Raw genomic sequence first — 19,883 nt, 5'->3', positions numbered from 1 at the left:
CAGATTTGTACCAAAACTCTAATACTAACCTATTCTATCCCTTTCGTTGCTATTCCAAAATATCAATTTTTACCTAAAATTATTTTAAAAGCACACACCAATAAACACTGACCTAAATTAGATTTAAAAAATGACTGACATTATTTTGAAGGCTAAGTATGATCAAACTTTTCTTCAAATAACATGATGTAGAACCTTAAAAAATCTGTCACACAAATAAATTTCAGTCAAAAGTTGAAATTAAGAAAATATTGTACAGGCAAAATTTCTATTGGGCCATCACTGTGAGTATTGTTTAGAGTATTCTTTGATTGTACTAGATGTACGCATTCAAATATTCTGCTCTACAAAATAAAGTAACAAGCAAGAAATTCGTAACTTGTTCAAAAGAAAAGAGACTATAGCTCCTTTGAATCCTAACTGCTGTTATTTAGGTAATTACTAAAAACTATGGTGGAAAAATATTTATACTTATCAATTCTAGGAATGTATCAGTGCTACATTTTCCATTTTCTTATTTCTCAGAAGAAGAATTCTTAGTCTTATGAAAAGTCTTATTTTGAGAGATTACGTTTTCTTGATTATTTCCAAAACAGATCACAAGTGAAAGGCCTGAAATGTGACTTTATTGAGCCCCTAATGACAATCTAGTCAGATTTCTAATTAGGACAATTGTAAAATGGAGATCACCAAATCATTCATTTCTTCATTCACCCAGAAAACTAAGTAAGAAATGGCAGTCACTATTTAGCCAGGCCATTGTAATGAGCTTTCATTCCCCTCACCCTGGTTCATAATCTGAACTTCTTTTAAAAATCATGTTCAAATAATTTGAAAGTTGCCAGGACCAATAGGATGATATTCCCAAAGTGGAGATATGAAAGATCAGGGCAGAATGTTGATTTCTGTGGGGGGGGGGGGGGGGAGAGCAGGGGGGAGAAGAGTGGTTCTTTTGAAACTAAATGTATAAACAAAAATGAATTTGTTGTTTTTTCTTTTCCTCGTTCTAGTTGATCTCTATGGTGTATTCGGTGTGCATGTTTGGGTATATGTAAAAAGAGAGAGATAGTTCTATTTATTTAGCCCTCAGCAGTAATTATGTATGATACGTTTTTAAATGTTCATACCTTATGTCTTCAAGTCCAACTGAAACCACCCTAGGGGAAGTCCCTGCTTAGTTACTGGACATACTTTCCTGTAACCCCACTCAAGTCCTGAAAGTCTCAGACAGGACAAGATATCACGTGAGAAGTAAAACTTTACCCTAATGAAGAGGATCTTTTCTCCCACTCGGTATCTTCCTTGAGAGAGCCTCTCCACACAGAATTTGTTTGGGCATTTGCAAGGAGGATCCTCAGAAATCCTTTTCACCTGAAATAGAAGAGCAAGCAAGTTCATTCTCCTTCATCAAGTCCCATTTAGATTAATCTGTTCTGTGGGTTCAAAGGCCCGTGGACCAGGACTGCTTTTAAATGTGTTCTATATCACACTATGAACATGATATGAGCAGGTGAGTCCTAACTGTGTGAAGGTCAGGCCTGGAAGGCATTTTCTGAAGGCCAATGACTGCACTAAGGCACAAGCTGGGTGATGACAAAGAAACGATGCTGGAGAATAACAACGAGCAAATCAATTTGCAGCATAAGAATGAATCTGGGTTCTCTCATTGTGGGAGAACTAAAAAGATTGTGTACATTGGGTTGCCAAGATAAATACGTTGAAAACTAAAATAGAACATATGTCAAAATTGTATGTTCCCTCGTTGTAATTTAACAATATGAATTTTACCCATTTCAAAGTAAAGAGAATGAAGTACGTTGTTGTTGTTGTTGTTTTTATGAGACTACTAGTGTCACGGTGCACAAAATTTGTGCACATTAAAAGGGAATTAATTAGAGGAAATATTTTAATATTGATATTTGCCCTTTCTCTATAACAGAAGTGTCAAAGATGAAAGAAAATTAGTAAAATGTATATGAAAATCTCCCTCCTGTCAGAGTCTAGGGTGCGCCCCAGGACCCAGAGTCAAGTCCCCGCCCACCAGCGTGCGCCTCGAAATTGCACAAGACCCAGACGCGGCCAGCCCCACCCCCATCAAGCCCCGCAGGGCGGGAGGCGCAGCCTCAGGTCTCCCGTCAAGCCCTGCCAAGTGGGAGGGGCGCAGCCTCAGGTCCCCCAGCCTGGCCTCAGGTCCCTCAGCCCTAGTGCCAGGGTGGGGGGCATGGCCTCAGGTCCCCCAGCCCTGGCATTACAGCATTACAGCGTGACGACCATTTGCATATTATCTCTCTATTAGATAGGATTGTTACATCTTATTTTGAACTCAACAATTTTCTTTAATAATTCATCTCTAGCCTGGCCAGTGTGGTTCAGCAGTTGCAGGAGGCAGCCAATTATAGATGTTTCTCTCTCATCATTGTTTCTATCTCTCTATTCCTCTCCTTTCCTCTCTTTCTAAAATTAATAAAAACATAATTTGTTAAAAAAAGAAGTCATCTCTAATACACCCAGGCTCACCCAGCAATGCACTCCATCTCAGTAAGTGCCACCCACCAAAACCTATTTCAGTGGCAGTATCTTATAATTTACATATGTTTTATAAAACCACGTCTGAATATCAGAATTTACCTTGATTTTATCTATCTCCCTATCCTGAAAAAAAATACCTAATCTAAATGATATGTGCACAATGCCTATAAGTAGTTGTGACTATTAGAAGGCAATGTATATAGACCAGCCGTGAGCAAACTACGGCCCACGGGCCGGATCCGGCTGTTCTATCCAGTTCTTTTGCTCTCCCCTCCGCTCCTTTACTTTGAATTTATATTAGTTCACACAAACACTCCATCCATGCTTTTGTTCCGGCCCTCCGGTCCAGTTTAAGAACCCATTGTGGCCCTCGAGTCAAAAAGTTTGCCCACCCCTGATAAAGACCATGACTTTAGGGATGAAGTTTATATTTATGTTTTTCTTAATTGGGAACCTGTCATGCTGTGTCTCATAACTGCCCTCTCTTCCACTCACCAACTAAACAACCCAAAGCAACAATTTCCTGTGTTTTGAGTCACATATCTAAACAACATGTACCCTGCAATTGAGAAGCTAGACTGAATAAATTTAGTTTCTGAAGAACTGGCTTGGTCTCTCCCACTTAAGTTCTTTCTTCCACAAAGATATGGTTTCTAGAGTTTTGTCACCAAAGATAGTCAATCATTGCTTCAAATAAAGCAACGTCTGACTTCAATCAGCCTTCTATTAAACAAAACCTGTGGAAAGAGTGACACATGAATTCACTTGTGTTGGTGTACAAAACTTAATCAGCTCGCTTTCCCCAGACTGAGAGATTCCAGAAACTATGGGAGCATAATAACTAGAGAAAAAGCTAGAAATAAGAGGAGAAATCCTGAAGAAAACTTATCTCAAGTGCTATGCAATTATGCCTCAGTGAAGACATACAAAGAAAAGCTGACACTATCTATAGCTGAGGGAGAGGGAACCAACTTTGAGATACATATTTTCATCTGTCCTGTCTAGAATTCCTAATTCTGCCAACATATAAACCTATAATTCTTAATAATTATTCTTACCATATCAAATCGTATATCAGTTATTGGTTAACCTTAATTTCTCTTTGCTGGATTGTGAGTTATTTAAGGGTTAAGATAGTATTTCATTATAGTTTTAAATCCTTTAAATAAAACAAAATCCCTTAATGGCATATACTATGTGTTCAATAAATGCATACTGAGTAACTAAATGAATGGATAAATAAAAACATGAGCCTATATGGGACACGGGGGAAAATCGTGCAACAGATTAAAATTGGATTCAAAGAATGTTACAAATGGCTTTCACTGAAAAATGAAAAACCAAAACTGTTAAGGTCATTAAGTTAGTGATTAGGTCCGTGTATTTGAGTTCTGAATGTTTTCTATTATATGATACTTGGCCCCTAGATACATCCACCCACTCCCACAGTATTAACAGAACTCTGTCTCTAGAGACGTTTTTGAATGGATATTCTTAAACAAGATGGTGATGATAGAACAATAAGTCAGCATCATGAAAGCATGTGGCCCAAACTTTAGGAGAACACTGCTTGGCCCAGCTTTCCTGCCACACAGTAATGGAGCAAAGGGTAAACTGGTGTTCAAGTTGTTCCTCTGCTAAAAAATGATAATCGCAAGTATGGGTAAAAGTGTTTCCATCTTGAAGTGTTCTTAGACAAAACACAGACACTGTGGGGATCAAATGAAGTGAAATACAAAATGCATTTTCTCAAGTGGCCCGCCCTTCTCTCAGTGTCTTCCGAGCTTTGAAAACAGACTTGTTTTTTAAAAATAAGGGCTTTTTTTGTAGTTGTGTGAGAGGTGGAGGCAGAAATGGAAGAGACGAGGCCAGACTGCGGGATAGTGGGAATAGATTGTTAAGTAAACAGTGACTGATGACATCTGTGCGTCTTACGTTACCTCGGGATCAGTCAGGCTGGCAGGTGTTCCGCTTTGGCCCAGGAACCCAGCCAGTATTCTGCTGAAATGGGATTTCAAGAGGAGCCTGATTACTCAGAATTACACTATCTCTCATCCCCAGACTGAGGAAGTTGATGGAGAAGAGGAAGAAAGTAATAATGGTTTCTTAGAACTGGATTCAACTCATTGTGTGGGAACCAGCTCACCATGAGGGAATGCAAAGAGAAATGAACCCGACCCCACCACTTTATCACAGCTGAATCGCTCTATCAGGACCTCGGAGAATAAATTAATCTGAATGGACACCACTGTGTATTCTTTTATGATATCTTGATTAAAGAAGGTAGGGTGTATTATCCACCTAAAAGGTCACCTTTTTTTTTCTTTCAATTTTCCACAATTCCCCTAAGTAGCAAACAAATAAATGTGAGGAAATATTGACAGTTTCAAAACTAGCAGTTCCTGTTGAAACTGTTCACTGGAATATGATATCTTAACGCAGGTCTGCTTTTCTTACTCTTCTCTTTCTCTTTCTTTTCTCTTTTTTTTCCTCCTTATTCTTTTATTCCCCCTCTTTATTCTCTTCCTTCTTTTCTTTTTTATACAAATAGTAATTTTGTCAGAGCAGAAATAGCCAATATTTTTAACTGAACACAGGAACTTTGTAAGCAATCTCTATTTTACACCCCCATTCTAAAACACAAACTGGGGTTCATGAATTTCAATTTCCAACTGCTATATATGCTTCATGTGCAGTGAAGCAACTGCCATAGGAACTATTTAATTTTCATATTTGACATACAAATCTCTGATTTACATCATTAGTGAGGCTCAAATTATGTTTCTCTCTGTTCTACTGTCCCTGAAATAAAATGCTTTGCTGAAAAACTATCACTTACACAGAATGCAAATATTGCAATGCAATTCAGCAACAAAGTATGAAGGAGAGACTATAAGAAACTTCCGTGGACAAATAATTTGGAAAATTCCAGGTAAAACAATGTCTTATGGAACTCACTAGTGCCTTTAACATACCACAGTGCATTGCCACACTCTACCCAGGGAATACAGTGAGCTGTGTTTCTCAAACCAACCTAACCATGGAATTCTTTTCCCTGCGAGGCATCTGGGGTGCCAGTACTTGACTAAACATTCTTGGAGAAATGCTGGTTTAAATACTTTCAGAACATAGTATTCTAGCTGGCAACAGTGCAGAAATATCCAGTTTGCACATTCCTACATTCAGTTAAAACCCCGTAACTAAACGGATGGTTATGTTCCCAAATTCTGGTAAACTTTAAAGAACGATAAAGCTCTGTGCGAGCCCCCCCTTGTTTCCAGTTGGGGGACTAGAAGTTGGAGAAGGGAGAACCACCACGGGGTGATAGTCTTGCTTGGACTGAAATATTAAAGAAACTTTTCCAAAATCCTTGTCATAGTTATTTCACCACCTCCTCCTTCCTGTCCTTTTCCTCCCCTTCTCAAGGATGAGGGATGGCCACATATGGGGCAAGCTGGTGAAGAAAGGGAACCATTCTAGCTACTTCTCCCAGGTTCATGTAAATGCCTTCAAGGGGCAACATCTCCTCCCTCTGCAAAGTAGCCCATTTCCAGAGCACATGGCCATTCCAGATAATTAGAACAAGGGAGAAGCTTTTTTAAACCTTAATTACTCACGTTGATGATCTATTCAACAAAAATGGCACTAATAGACATAGATTAATAAAAGATGGTCTGTGTCTTTGAGAACAAGGACTACACATAGAGAATAATGGGTATTTGTGTCCCATAAGGTAAATACCTCATGAAATATATAAAAACACTTGGGGCATCAAGGACTAATTTGTCAATTTCACCTGGAATGGGAGATGCCAAGGAAAACTCACAGCCTGAATTTTAAAAGATGAAAAGGTGTCTAAAAATAGATTTAAAGATGTATAGGTATACATATGGTGATGAAAGCAAATGAGGAAAAACACAGAGCATAAAATGTCCTTAGGAATTTGGGGTTAGCAGGCATCTTTACAATGAGTACCTCCTAATGCTAGGATGAGTCTAGAGGGGAAAGACAAAATAGGCCAGCACATGGAGACTTATGTGACATAAATGATTTGGGATTTACCTTGGATGTTAAAGGGAACCCCTATATAATTTTCATCAAATCTGAGTTGCACTTAGGTAACAATAATGTTTATGGATAATAATGTCAAGAATACATTGTTCAACAGTGTCAAACATGAGAAATAAGCCTCATAATTTGAGAACTAAAAAAAATTTATTTGATTAAGAAATTAATTTATTAGGAGGTTAAGATGCTGGCCAGAGCTCCGACTATAATGCATTAAAGAAAATGAGTAGAGGTGACAGCTGAGGAGAAAAGGATTAAAATCAAGTGCAGTTGCCCCAGAGATACACATTTATAAGAGAAAAACTAAAGGAATATCTTACTCCAAAATAAATTGGGGAAAATTGTTCTCATCAATATATAAATAATGCACTATTACCTACTATACTATTAATACAATACTTTATTCAATTAACTTATAAAATAAATATGAAATACTATGATAAGCAAGACATGTCACTGATCCTTAAAAACAGTTCTGTGATTTAAAAAAATTTTTAAATATATTTTATTGATTTCAGAGAGGACGGGAGAGGGAGAAAGTGATAGAAACATCAATGATGAGAGAGAGTCATTGATTGGCTGCCTCCTGCACACCCCACACTGGGGATTGAGCCCACAACCCAGGCATATGCCCTGACCAGGAATTGAACCATGACCTCCTGGTTCACAAGTCAATGCTCAACCACTGAGCCATGCTGACTGGGCTTAAAATTGTTTTAAGTGGTATTAAAATGTCCTTGCCTAGCCCTGGCTGGTGTGGCTCAGTTGGTAGATGCATTGTCCCATGCACCTAAGGATCACGGGTTTGATCCCTGGTTGGGGTGCATATAGGAGGAAACCAATGGATGTTTTTCTCTCATATCAATGTTTTTCTCTCTCCTTCTCCCTTTGTCTCTCTAAAAATCAATTAACAACAAAAACAATATATATATAAATATACATACATATATTTATATATATAAACTAGAGGCCCGGTGAACGAAATTCATGGAAGGGGGGGGGCGGGCGGTAGGGACCCTCAGCCCGGCCTGCACCCTCTCCAATCCAGGACCACTAGCTCCTAACCACTCTCCCCTGATCGCCCCTAACCACCTCTGCCTCGGCCCCCACCACCGCCACCGTGGCTTTGTCTGGAAGGACATCCGGTCTAATTAGCATATTTCATATATATATATATATATATATATATATATATATATGCATTTTTTATCTTCACCTGAGGATGGATATATATATATATATATATATATATATATACATATACATATATACATATATACATATATATATATACATATATATATGTATATGTATATATATATATATCCATCCTCAGGTGAAGATAATAAATGTCCTTGCCTATTCTTTAATTCCTGAATGGACTGAACAGAAGAAAACTAAACTGTTATTGGCTAAGATACTGTAACAAGCTAAGTTTAAGTCTGGTGCACTTAGCAGAAATGGGAATTCTCAATCTGTCAGAAAAAGTTATATTTCTGCTCATTCAAACCTGCAGTGTAAGATAGCGTGCCACATGGAGGAAAGCGAAAGATGGGAAACCGTGTTTCTGCAATGTCAGCCACATCCCAGCCTTTTCAGCTCAGACCCTGGAGAAGGAAACCCTCAGCCATGGGTCAGCAGTCCTTGTCAGTTCTGACTACTCCTCAGAATGGGCATTACGGCTGCTGCTAGTTTCCCAGGACTCTCCCCAGGTATTGGAGACATACTTCACTCTAACCGCTCTGAATGATGTTACTATTTTCTATAAAACAAATAAGCTTTTTTTTTTTTTTACATTTGTACCCAAAACACATGTTCTGGGCAGTAAATACACATAATCAAACACACTACTTATCACCAAGAACTACTTAACAGGCAACAGAGGTTGCCAGAGAGTTTTAATTCATTCCTTTTGCTGTGACACCCAGGATGTTTGCTGTGATTATGAGGGTATAATGATAATAGTTGCTAATCTGCCAAATACTGTGACTCAAGGACTCTGCTAAGTAGAGGGATGGGGACCTCGGAGTTAGACAAAATTGGGTTGGAAGCTGAGCTCCTCTTCTTTCCTCAGGAGGTGACCCAACTTCTGTTTGTGTTTCTCAGTAAGAAACCTGCATTACAGATACCGAGAGCACTTGGAAAACAATGCTAGACCCTGGGCCTCAGCAGGCAATCGGGAAAGAGCAGTTATCTTCTCTGTGGTGTTTGCTTTCCCTCTTTAACAATCCTCCAGATCTCATGCCTCAGGCTTCTTACCTGTGAAATGAGGAGTCATAAACCAATAGCAACAGCCTTAAGTGTTTTCAAAGTCAACTTTTAAGGAGCTGATCTATTGTCCTAAATTGTTAGATACTATTCAGCAGAATTAAGTGACATTTTATTTTAAATGACTGGTTCAGTTTTGATCTCAAAATGAACTGTAGAAGTACAGAGTTTTTCACAGGATTTTAAAATGAATTTCAATGAAATTGAAATAGATATAGGTTAGACTGATAAGAGATTGTGCAGAATGATTTGACCCAACAATTCCCACTTCTAGGAATATATCCCAAGAAATCAGAAATACCAATCAGCAAGGATATATGCACCCCTATGTTCATAGCAGCACAATTTACAATAGTTAAGATTTGGAAACAGCCTAAGTGCCCATCAGCAGATGAGTGGATTAAAAAATGGTGGTACATTTATACAATGGAATACTATATACCATTTGCAACAGCATGGATGGACCTGGAGAGCATTATGCTAAGCAAAATAAGCCAGTCAGAGAAAGATAAATATCACATGATCTTACTCATTTGTGGAATATAATGAACAACATAAACTGATGAACAAAAGTAGATCCAGAGACAGAAAAGCATCGAACAGACTGTCAAACCTCAGAGGGAAGGCCGGGGGGGAGGGGGTGTGGGGGTGGGCGGGGAAGAGGTAAGAGATCAACCAAAGGACTCGTATGTATGCATATAAGCATAACCCATGGACACAGACAGTAGGGGGTGAGGGCATGTGCTGGGGGTGGGAATTGTCAGGGAGAGGTCAATGGGGGAAAACAGAGACATATGTAATGCTTTAAATAATAAAGAATTTAAATTAAAAAAATAAAATGAAACAGAATGAGTTTTGAAATTCAAAAGAGACTAAGTAGTAAGAAGTCTGACCAGTTTTACTTACTGCATCATCCAGTAAGTTTCCTGTACTCTTTTTTCCAGAAGACTTTGATGAAGGAGAAGGTGAAGGAGAAGGGGCAGAAAGTGTTTCTTCTTGTTCAATCTCTTTTTCCAATTTTATCAAACCAGGAGGCTCCACACCATACCTTTTAGAAGATACAAGATCGATGTAGATGCATAACTTACAATGATACACTTACCATCTATAATAATAAAAGGTTAATATGCTAATTACACTGGACATCATTCCGGACGTCCTTCCTGACCAAGCCGGGGGCAGAGGGAAGCCAGCCTGAGTCCCAGGTGCCTGTGGGTGGCCAGAGGAGGGAAGCAGCCCGGGTCCCAGGTGCTGGAGGGAAGCTGGTGCTAGCAGCTAGGGGAAGGAAGGCCTACTCTTGCACAAATTTTTGTGCATCGGGCCTCTAGTATGTTATATTTGATTATGAAGATTACAGGAGCAAACTGATAATTTTTTAAAACAACTTTTCCTGGCATGGAATGGTTCTTAAATGGCATCCTTTTAATCAGGGGGGAAACATATCTGCTGAGTGTATGTGTGTGTGTGTGTACACACATATATGAATCGACACATAACAAATAGCATACTAAGATTAAATAAAATACTACATGTAATATATTAATGAGTCAATAATACAAATAACCATATAACATTTAGTATTCAGCTTTCATATTTACTAGGAAATGATATAAGTGATATAATTGAACTCCTATTTTGGACACAAGCTTGTTAAAGATGGAAATAAATTCAGTCATAGCCAAGTTTGAAAACAATAATCCCCCCCAAATAATTGATTTAACAGAAAATGATTTAACAGAAAAGAAATTCTCTGTATTAATTGTATACCTCCTATGGGGCCCAGGAACAATGGACTATGGGTTATACAGGTTATTCTCTTAAAAACAATATAATGAAAGCACGTCTAGTGTTACTAGGAAAGAAAATGAACAGAGAAGAAAGAAAAACAATTTAGAATAATATGTTAAAATTGTGCGTTGTAAATTATAAATGCCATAGAAGTTTTAAAAAATAGATGTAGTTGTTATTAGCATTTTTATCTCCCATAATCATATTTTTCTTAGGCTAAACTTAAAATTGATTTGCTTTCTTAGATGTACATCCATTGTACCCAGGTGGAGGAGGCCAAAGATAACTCCAGTAATTAAGATTTTAGAAGGGCCTCGGGGATCACCTATTACTCACTTCACTTGTACAGCTAAGAGCACAGATCCAGAGAAGATACAGAAATAAGCAGGAACTGCACAAAGATGCAAAGCCAGGTTCTCTGACTTCAGGACTGAAGCCAATTTTCTCTTGCTATTAAGCAGGTGATTGTGAGTTAGAAAGAAGAGGAAAAAGTCACAGGTCATGAATAATCTACCACGTAAACAATCTATAGATAGAGAATAACTATGTTGGTGGTATGTCTAGTATCTTAGAGTGAGTTGTACATTAAAACAGCATTAAATGTAAAAGCTTAGATTACTAATTACTAACCTGTTCTAATGGCCTGTTATTTTAACTGACATCATTGCATGTGTTCAGTAGACATTCCCAAGGGGAAGCAATTTCCTCACTCTTGATATTTTGTTCTTGTAGAGGGTGTTTGATTCATTTAATTTCTGGTCTCTCTACTCCATTATTCTCCTCTCCAACAACATAAAAGGATTTATCAAATTGCTAAGTCTAAGCATGGCGAAGACCAGTGCATAACAACATTAGCATGAAAGTGCAAAAGAGACATTTGAAGGCCAATGGACCTGGTACCAGCACAAGATTGCTGGTATCAGCACAAGATTGCTCCCACTGTGATTGTGATGGCTGGTGGTGATTTCCTAATCTGATCATCTTTACACAGTTTACTCAACTTTACTGACCTTTGATTCTATCTGCTCTGCCAGCATGCATTGCTAAGGGGCAAATGTGTAACCAAACTGAATAAAAAGCAGGCAGAACCCGAACTCATGGTTCCTCTTCTCGATGGAGGTTCCACCTGCCCCCCCATGCCTTTAAAATTCATTTTTCTTGTATGGTGTCTTCACTGTGCTTCGGCCCTCCTACAGGTTATCCTGAACCCACCGTGCAGGTCACAGCAGGAGAATAAACTGAGCATGCTTGACTCACTTTTCCCTTCTTCATCTGGAAAAGAAACTGCCCACAGGAGGGTCTCTACAGGAACTTCCATCCTGATTCATCCTTGCCTGTAACTAGGTGGCTAACTGGCCTAATTCTGCAGTTCCATTTCAGACAATAAACACGTCTGTCAACTCGGACCTTATCAGCAACAAAGATGATGTTTGATGTTCTATCTGCCACTCCTTTATTTTCTAATTTTTTCAGAATTTAGATGGTAAGGATGGGTGGTATGCGTCAGGTGCCCTTTGAGTGCTGGAAAACATTAGTATTCAGTACAAAACAGTTTAAGCTAGCATAACTCAACGGAACAAATGTTGCTTTGAGAACTGCCTCTATGAATGGAGTAATTTTTAGTTACAAAAATCATTGGCTAAAAGACCTAGCCACCACTTATCATATTTTTAACCTTTTAATCATATTAGCCACATATGGGACATGAGTTAAATCATGTGCCAGACTGCAAACCCTCTAACAGCAGAAACCACTCTCTGATTCATAGCATCCCCAGCAGTTAGCATGGATCCTGGAACACAGTAGGTACTTAATACTATTAAAAAAAGTCCTGTATTCTCATAATAATGATAACTTGGAGTTCCAATTATGTATTTGGTTTCACTGTTTGGGGTCTTTAAATGCATATCACTTTAATAAAACATGCCAATATTAAACGTACATAAATGCTTTACAAAAAAATGATCTAGGTGACTTTAAACCCTATCCAAAATGAGAATACTTTTTTTAAAAAACTTTGTAATAATAATTAATCACACTGAACTCAACCCAGCATTTCATTCCCATTGGTAAATACCAACAAAACTCATATGGAGCTTTGTGCATCATTATTCCCTGAGGTAGACTTGAGCTAACTGTGTCATGAACCTACTCTTTAAATTTAGCAGATCACTTAACCTCTAGGAGTCTGCTTTCTATCAGGAAAGCAGAAATGCAAATGGCCTGCCCTAGAGGTCTGATGTAGCAGTGCAGGGAGGGAGAGAGAATGTGGGAAAAGCAACTGCTATTGAACACCGGCGTGTGTCTGGCCCATTAGGGCACCTTCACATACATTATTACTGAGCCTCAGCTTTATTTCAATATAAAATGGACATTCTAATCCTTGTATTTGAATATTATTAGGACGAATTAAAACAGTATCCGTTACACTCATAGCGCAGCTTCTGACACATCACAACCTCTGAGATTGCTGTTGATGTTTTAAATGTTGCACAACCAGAAAACTGCAGCACTAATGTACTTTTGCCAGTTTTTACTTTTAAAGTATATTATACCACCAAATTAAATAATATAACGGCATCATAATTAAGATGTGAAGCAGTATTATTAAGATTGTTTATATTGCCCTAGCCAGTGGGCAATAATGTTTGGCTCAGTGGATAGAGCATAGGCCTGTAGACTGAAGGGTCCCAGGTTCGATTCCGGCCAAGGGCACATGCCTGGATTGTGAGCTCAATCCCCAGTAGGGGGCATGCAGGAGGCAGCCAATCAATGATTCTCTCTCATCGTTGATGTTTCTATCTCTCCCTCTCCCTTCCTCTCTAAAATCAATAAAGAAATATATTTTTTAAAAAAGATTGTTTATATTACTATTGTTTGTATCCTTTACCAAAAAAAAAAACCAAAAAACCTTACTATAGGCTTTCTTTACATTGATTTTGCTATAATTGTGGAATAGCAGAAATATCTCAGTGCTGGAGTGGAGTAGACCAAGTTATAAATTAAGCTTTGCTACTAGCTGGCTGCATGAACTTCAGCAGGCAACCCGTTCTTAATCTCCCTAGGCTTCTTTGAATTCTTGGTTCCATCAAGGTATAAAAATTTGTTATGTTTAATGTTCTTCAGAGAATAACATAAACTGGGCAGTGAACGTAGAGAAATTTAAAACACTAGGAGTCACAGCCAATTAAAAGTCACTACTGAGTGAAAAACCTCATATGTGAAAGCATAAAGCAGGCCAATTGGAAAATATGATTTCATTTGTAATTGTAGGTGGATTCATGCCACCTTTCAGGAACAGGTTGCCTAACTTTTTCTGTTTCTTTTTTTCACAAAGTAAAATAATATGTTATTAGAGTGACAGGAGGTCCCACTCCACGTCTGATACAAAGTGGACTTAGTTTGAATGAAGTTGGTCACAGTCACACGCGGAACCTTGCCCTGGAGAGCTGTTTCTATCCGGGAAAGCTGCAAATTAGCTATGCTGCTGAACACAGAAAATCAGCACTAAGCCCCAAATCTCTGCTTATATTGGCTTTTGGCTACTTCAGGCTGCCTCAAGTACAGTCAGCCAGTCCAGAAATGCACACTTAAATACGATTCATTGGCTTCCTTCCTGTCTGCCTGGAGATGTCAACAGGCTGTAAATCATGAAATTCCCCTTAGGTTGGGGGCCCACACCTGCAAGCCAACTTAGACAACAAATAAGTCTTTTTTTTCTGCGCTCCGAAAGGCCACTTCATTATGGTTTCCATGATTAACTCTATACCACTTCACATTTCTATTTTTGTCTATGAGGTCTTCACAAATTTATACTGGTTTCTACTCCTTTCCAAGGACAAGATTTTAGAGCTTTGGGGGAGAGGAGGCTGCTGTAGCTCCCAGGGTCTAACTAAAACAAGAAGGGTGAATCCCTAAAACCAAATCCTCACATCTGTGTATTTCAGGGATAAGAAAGTAGGGTGAATACTGAAAGGCCAATACATCTTTTTTGCCTCATTAAAAAATATTACAAAGTGCTAGGGAAGGGTCGATGACTTCATGATGAGATTTTATACATGGACTTCGTTTTTCTGGCATATGGCACAACTTTTGAGATTGTTCTAGATAAAATAATTGAGCCCCAAACTGAGTCCTGGATGAGAACATTTACTCAAACTATTTAGTAGACTATAGTTTTCAAACAAAAGACACCAGGGCCAGTTTTACTAGAGTTAGAGGGACAAATTTTAAAACCTCCCACCCCCTTTTTTATATTTTTATTGATTGCAGAGAAAAAGGGAGAGGGAGAGACAGAAACATCAACGATGAGAGAGAATCATTGATTGGCTGCCTCCTGCTTGCCCCCCACTGGGGATCGAGCCCACAAACCAGCATGTGCCCTTGACCAGATGAACTTGGGACCCTTCAGTTCACAGACGGACTCTAACCACTGAGCAAAACTGACAATGACTAGGGCCCCTTTTTAAGGCTTGTAACGATTTAAAGATTCCTGCAAGATAGTTTTTGCCCCATTTTTATTCTGTCTTAAAGTGATTTAAAGATAGATTTAGATTTGAAAGGAAATTTCACCCATGTGAAAACATGATATTCTTAGTAGTCAGAGAGAAGTGCTTTAAATAGGATGAATTAATTAATGTCTTGTAAAAGAATATTTTTATTTTAAGAAACATTTTGTTTGGCCATGGATTGAAATAGGAGACTAACAAATTTATTTTAAAGGTTTTTGTTGTTTTTTTTATAGAAACATGGAACAGAATGTCAAATCTCAGAGGGAAGGTGAAGATGGGTGGGCAAGTGGGAAGAGGTCAACCAAAGAACTTGTATGCATATATGCATAACCCATGGACACAGACAGTAGGGTGGTGAAGGCCTGGGGCAGGGGGCAGGTGCAAGCTATAAAGAGTCAATGGGGAACGAAAAGGGACATATGTAATACTTTCAACAATAAAGATTAAAAAAATAAAATAAATAAGGTATATTTCTTTTCAGTGGTCATAAATTTTGTTCAAAATCAAGGAAATTCTCAAAAATATAAAAAGCTCCATTATGATGTTGATGATTGATTATGGCCCCAACCCAAAATATCCTGTGTTTTACTATTATTGTAAAGCCAATCTTAATTCTGCAGTCTGTAGAAAAAGTTAAATTCACAGTAACTTTTTTTTAAGGAACAAATATCAAAACACTGTCCTTAAAAAGATCTGTGAGGTTTTATTGACCTCCCTTTGCTGAGTGTTTTACTTTTCAGAAGGCAAACATGCATATTTTACGCCCAGAAACTGACATGGTTTCTGAAACGTTAATGGAGGGATTTCACTCTCCAGTGATGATAACTCTATTTGGTTGAAAATAAGAGGAAGTTTTACCCATGAGAACAAAAGTAAGTGGTCTCATCCTCCCATCTCAGAGCTCGGAGAAGCCCACAGCTCTCCAAGGGCTTCCCTGAATGATCCCACGCAGGAGAACACAGCAGAAAACCAGAAACATTTTGCAAATCATATCTGAAGAGATGTTGATGCTTTTAAGATGACATTTATGTAACTTGAGAAGGAAATGTTTAGAATCAAATATAAAAAAGCGTCACCTACCAGTGATAAAATAAAAACTCACAAGATTGTATTGGGAACTTTGTTATGCTCAAAAGTCGTATGTTGTGTATACAAATGAATGTTTGAGAGCTCTCCCAAAATCACTTTTAGTTTTGGCTAAAACTATCTTACCTTAATAATTTATAAAATCCTCCATGGAGAAGTTAAACGAGAAAGAAGCACAAAGTAAGGATGTAAATAAAGGTTTCATATATATATATATATATATATATATATATATATATATATATAATCTTAATGTAGGAGTAAAATGAGATTGGGAAATATATTTTTCTTTTTTCTCTTTAATATGCTTCAACATAGAGCTAAGAAATTGGATTTGGGTTGATCGGTTCGCCATTGTCTATAAAGCACAATTGAACTTCCATAAAAACAGAAATCTTCAAATGTGTACTGAGAGAATCTTCAATAGACTCTGACACGTAAATGTTCCATCTACCCAAGTCATTTTCAGCTGTTTAACCTTATGTGACACACAAAATGTAACACCCTGAACAATCTCTTGGCATATTTCCTCTTTTTCAGTGAAAGTGTGCAATACTTCACACCACTCACGTAGGCGAAGGAAATAAAAAGCAAAATTTACAAATCGAGTATTATAATGTAAGGGTAATCTTACTCCTTAGATAACTCCTTTATGAGATTAGTAATATTTTCTTTGCAGCATGAATAAATACTGCTTTTGTCAGCTTGCATGATCATAAGTATAGAGAGAAATGGACACACCCATTGTTATCATAAATAATAATAGTAATAATAATCATAGATAGCAGGAGGAAAGTTTCGGAGGTGATGGATATGTTTATGGCATAGATTATGGTGCTAGTTTCACAGATGTATAGTTATCCCCAAACTCATCAAGTTGTATACATTAAATGCATACAGCTTTTTGTAGGTCAATCATATCTCAATACAGTAGTTTTTTTAAAAAAAGCAATACAGAATCTCAATTTTAAAATATTTGGGGGGAAAAGGAAAATGTAAAAGTCTTCATACATGCTTTAACTTGAAACTGAACAGACCATCATGATTCCTTTTTAATAACCAAGATTTTAATTTGCTTTATATTCTATGGCAAGGGGCAATTTATGTCAGATGTAGAGCAGGAGGAAAGGTGATTTTTAAAGGGATTTTGTCATTGGGTATTATGTCTTCTCCTTTAATGATTTGATCACAGTTAAAATGTTCAGTTAGCAGGTCTCCTAATCGAAGTGTTCAGATAACAAAAAGTATATTTACAAAAATAAATAAATCCAGAAAACAGGCAAATAATAGAACCTAAACAAGAATAAAATGACAATCCCCAACTAACTCTGTAGATAGTGCAACTTCTTCTCTTTACTTCTATATCTCAACTTTCAGATTCATGATGCTTATTTAATTCATATAGTTACAATATTAAAGCAACAATATATAATCTGCATTTTAGAATATTCTGACAGTATAATCAAAACAAACAACTAAACAAAAAGTTGTTTCCTTCATCTGCTAAGTAAGAACTCTGGACAACCCATGTTTCTTTTATCTAGCATTTCGATGGCAGCAAGTCATTTATTGAGATCTTATTGGCTCATCTGATCTCAGCTCTAAAAGTATACCCAGATCTGGATGAGAAAACATCTAATTTATTATTTTTTTAAATTTCTTTATTGATTAAGGTATTACATATATGTCCTTATTCCCCCATTACCCCCCAAACCCTTTCACTCATGCCCTCACCCCCTGGTGTCTGTGTCCATTGGTTAGGCTTATATGCATGCATACAAGTCCTTTGGTTGATCTCTCCCCCTTACCCCCACCCCTAATTTATTCTTAATTTTAATTTTTCATTAAGACTTCTTCGAAGATTTAAATCTTCATTTCTAATTTTTGGGGCTTCATAGAACTGTCTGAAACCCTGCTTGATGGTTTGCAAGATACAAAAGAAAACATGACATAAAGTCAGCTTAGCTAGTAAAGTCCCTTCCTCTGTCTATTTAACCATAATTATGATTTCTACAGTTGCTTCTTATTTATTTTTTTGCTAGAAGACTAAGATTCTAAAGATATCTCTATGTAAGAATAATAATATTCTATATATTTCCCTAATCAAAATAGGGAGAATAATTTTAAAACTATTCCCCTACTCAGAATTAGAAACTAAAAGAGCTAAGAGATGAGATATTGAGTGGAGAAAAATGAGGAAAAATGAACAAAAGAGGAGGGTGAACATTAGTAAAGAGTAAAGAGAAAGAGAAGGGTGAAGGATTAAGGAAAGGAAATAATGGAATAGACTTTCCAATAAGGAAAAAGTAATTGTCACATAAAGTTTATATGAGTGGCTTTGACAACGAGATCACAATGGTAAGAACATTGGTGGCATGCTTTTAGTTTGAATGACTGCTCTTGAGATGTTGGTACATATTTGAATAAATAGCTCCTCAACAGGCTCAACATCAGCAATAAAAAACCATCAAGCTTCTTAGATGCTTGGATGCTGAGATGATTCATGTCTTGACACAGTAGCAGTAGTCTGACCTACCTGGCTGCAATCCGGCCCAGCTCTAGCAAACAGAGACACACTTCTCTGGGTTGCTTGTGGAGAACTGAAAGACAAGACAGAGGTGGACATATTTACAATAGAAGGGATTGTAAAGCAGCTCAATGGTGAACAGGCTTGCCATTGACCCCCTCATCTCGCCTGGTCCCAGGAAATTAGCTGGTCTTCATTCTAACATTCACAAAAGGCAGCCTACCTACCTCACAGAAAACTTCACTTTACTAAATCTTCAAGGTAGTTTTCAAAATTCTTTGTCCAACACCCTTCCCCAAAGTCATTAGTCTCAGGAAAGCTCAACCTGTGGAAATCTCACCTTAAAATTATTTTCATCAATTAATTTTAGTAAGTCAATATGTGGCTATCATTATGATATAAATAGCTGATAGATATTTTAAAACACACAGCAAGATTATGGAACAAGAACTGGCCTTTTTATTTTATTTTTATTTTTTTAAGGACTGGCCTTTTTAAAATCCTGGCTTTACCTTCACTAGCGATTTTGGCAGAAATGATGCAATGAATAAGAATAAAAATTACACATCACAGTTTGTTGTTATCCTTTAAGCCAAGATGACAAGTGAGACCCTGAAACTTAATGTCCTCTCCTAATAAAATCTGATTGCTAATTTAGAAAGAAACACTTTCAACTGATGGATTTTGGAAATATACAATATATACCATCTGTCAGCTTTGCTCATAAAATGAACAAATTAGAAGACTACTATTTGCATAGATATTTTTATCCTAATATAACTTGATTACTTAAGAAATCTTTACCAATTGCTTGGACACAGTCAGTAATGTTGACAAATCATACTTGCATTTGTTGAGCCTACCAGAGGAGTATCTACTGCTTATATTATTCTCTTTTCAAAACATGATTAGAGAATTTTTAAGTGTTATTTTATACAACCTAATAAAGACAACAGATATTGGAAAAAAATATTGCATTACAATGGTCTTTATATAGACACAGTTAATATTCTGATTAAAAATATATTAGCTTATTAATACACTTTAAGAAAAATCATAATATTTATTTAATTCTTAAACATAGAATTTTATAATTGAATATCCCA

At 37.2% G+C, this 19,883-nt stretch overlaps 1 protein-coding gene across 2 annotated transcripts in view; it reads right to left on the bottom strand.

Annotated features, from left to right (window-relative positions):
* The window catches only part of GAS2 (growth arrest specific 2), a 122,378-nt gene that overhangs the window by 43,755 nt on the left and 58,740 nt on the right, over positions 1–19,883 (bottom strand). For both annotated transcript variants that reach the window (XM_080643008.1, XM_080643007.1), the window contains exons 5-7: positions 18,787–18,850; positions 9,772–9,913; positions 1,264–1,371 (exon numbers count right to left, since the gene is read on the bottom strand). In XM_080643008.1, the coding sequence (XP_080499134.1) occupies positions 1,264–1,371; positions 9,772–9,913; positions 18,787–18,850 (314 nt within the window). The remainder of the gene's footprint in view (positions 1–1,263; positions 1,372–9,771; positions 9,914–18,786; positions 18,851–19,883) is intronic.

The sequence above is a fragment of the Plecotus auritus genome (assembly GCF_963455305.1).
Source record: "Plecotus auritus genome assembly, chromosome: 9".
NCBI classification, from domain to species: Eukaryota; Metazoa; Chordata; class Mammalia; order Chiroptera; family Vespertilionidae; genus Plecotus; species Plecotus auritus.
The sequence above is the reverse complement of the archived record's forward strand: the minus strand, read 5'-3'. Positions and strand labels throughout refer to the sequence as shown.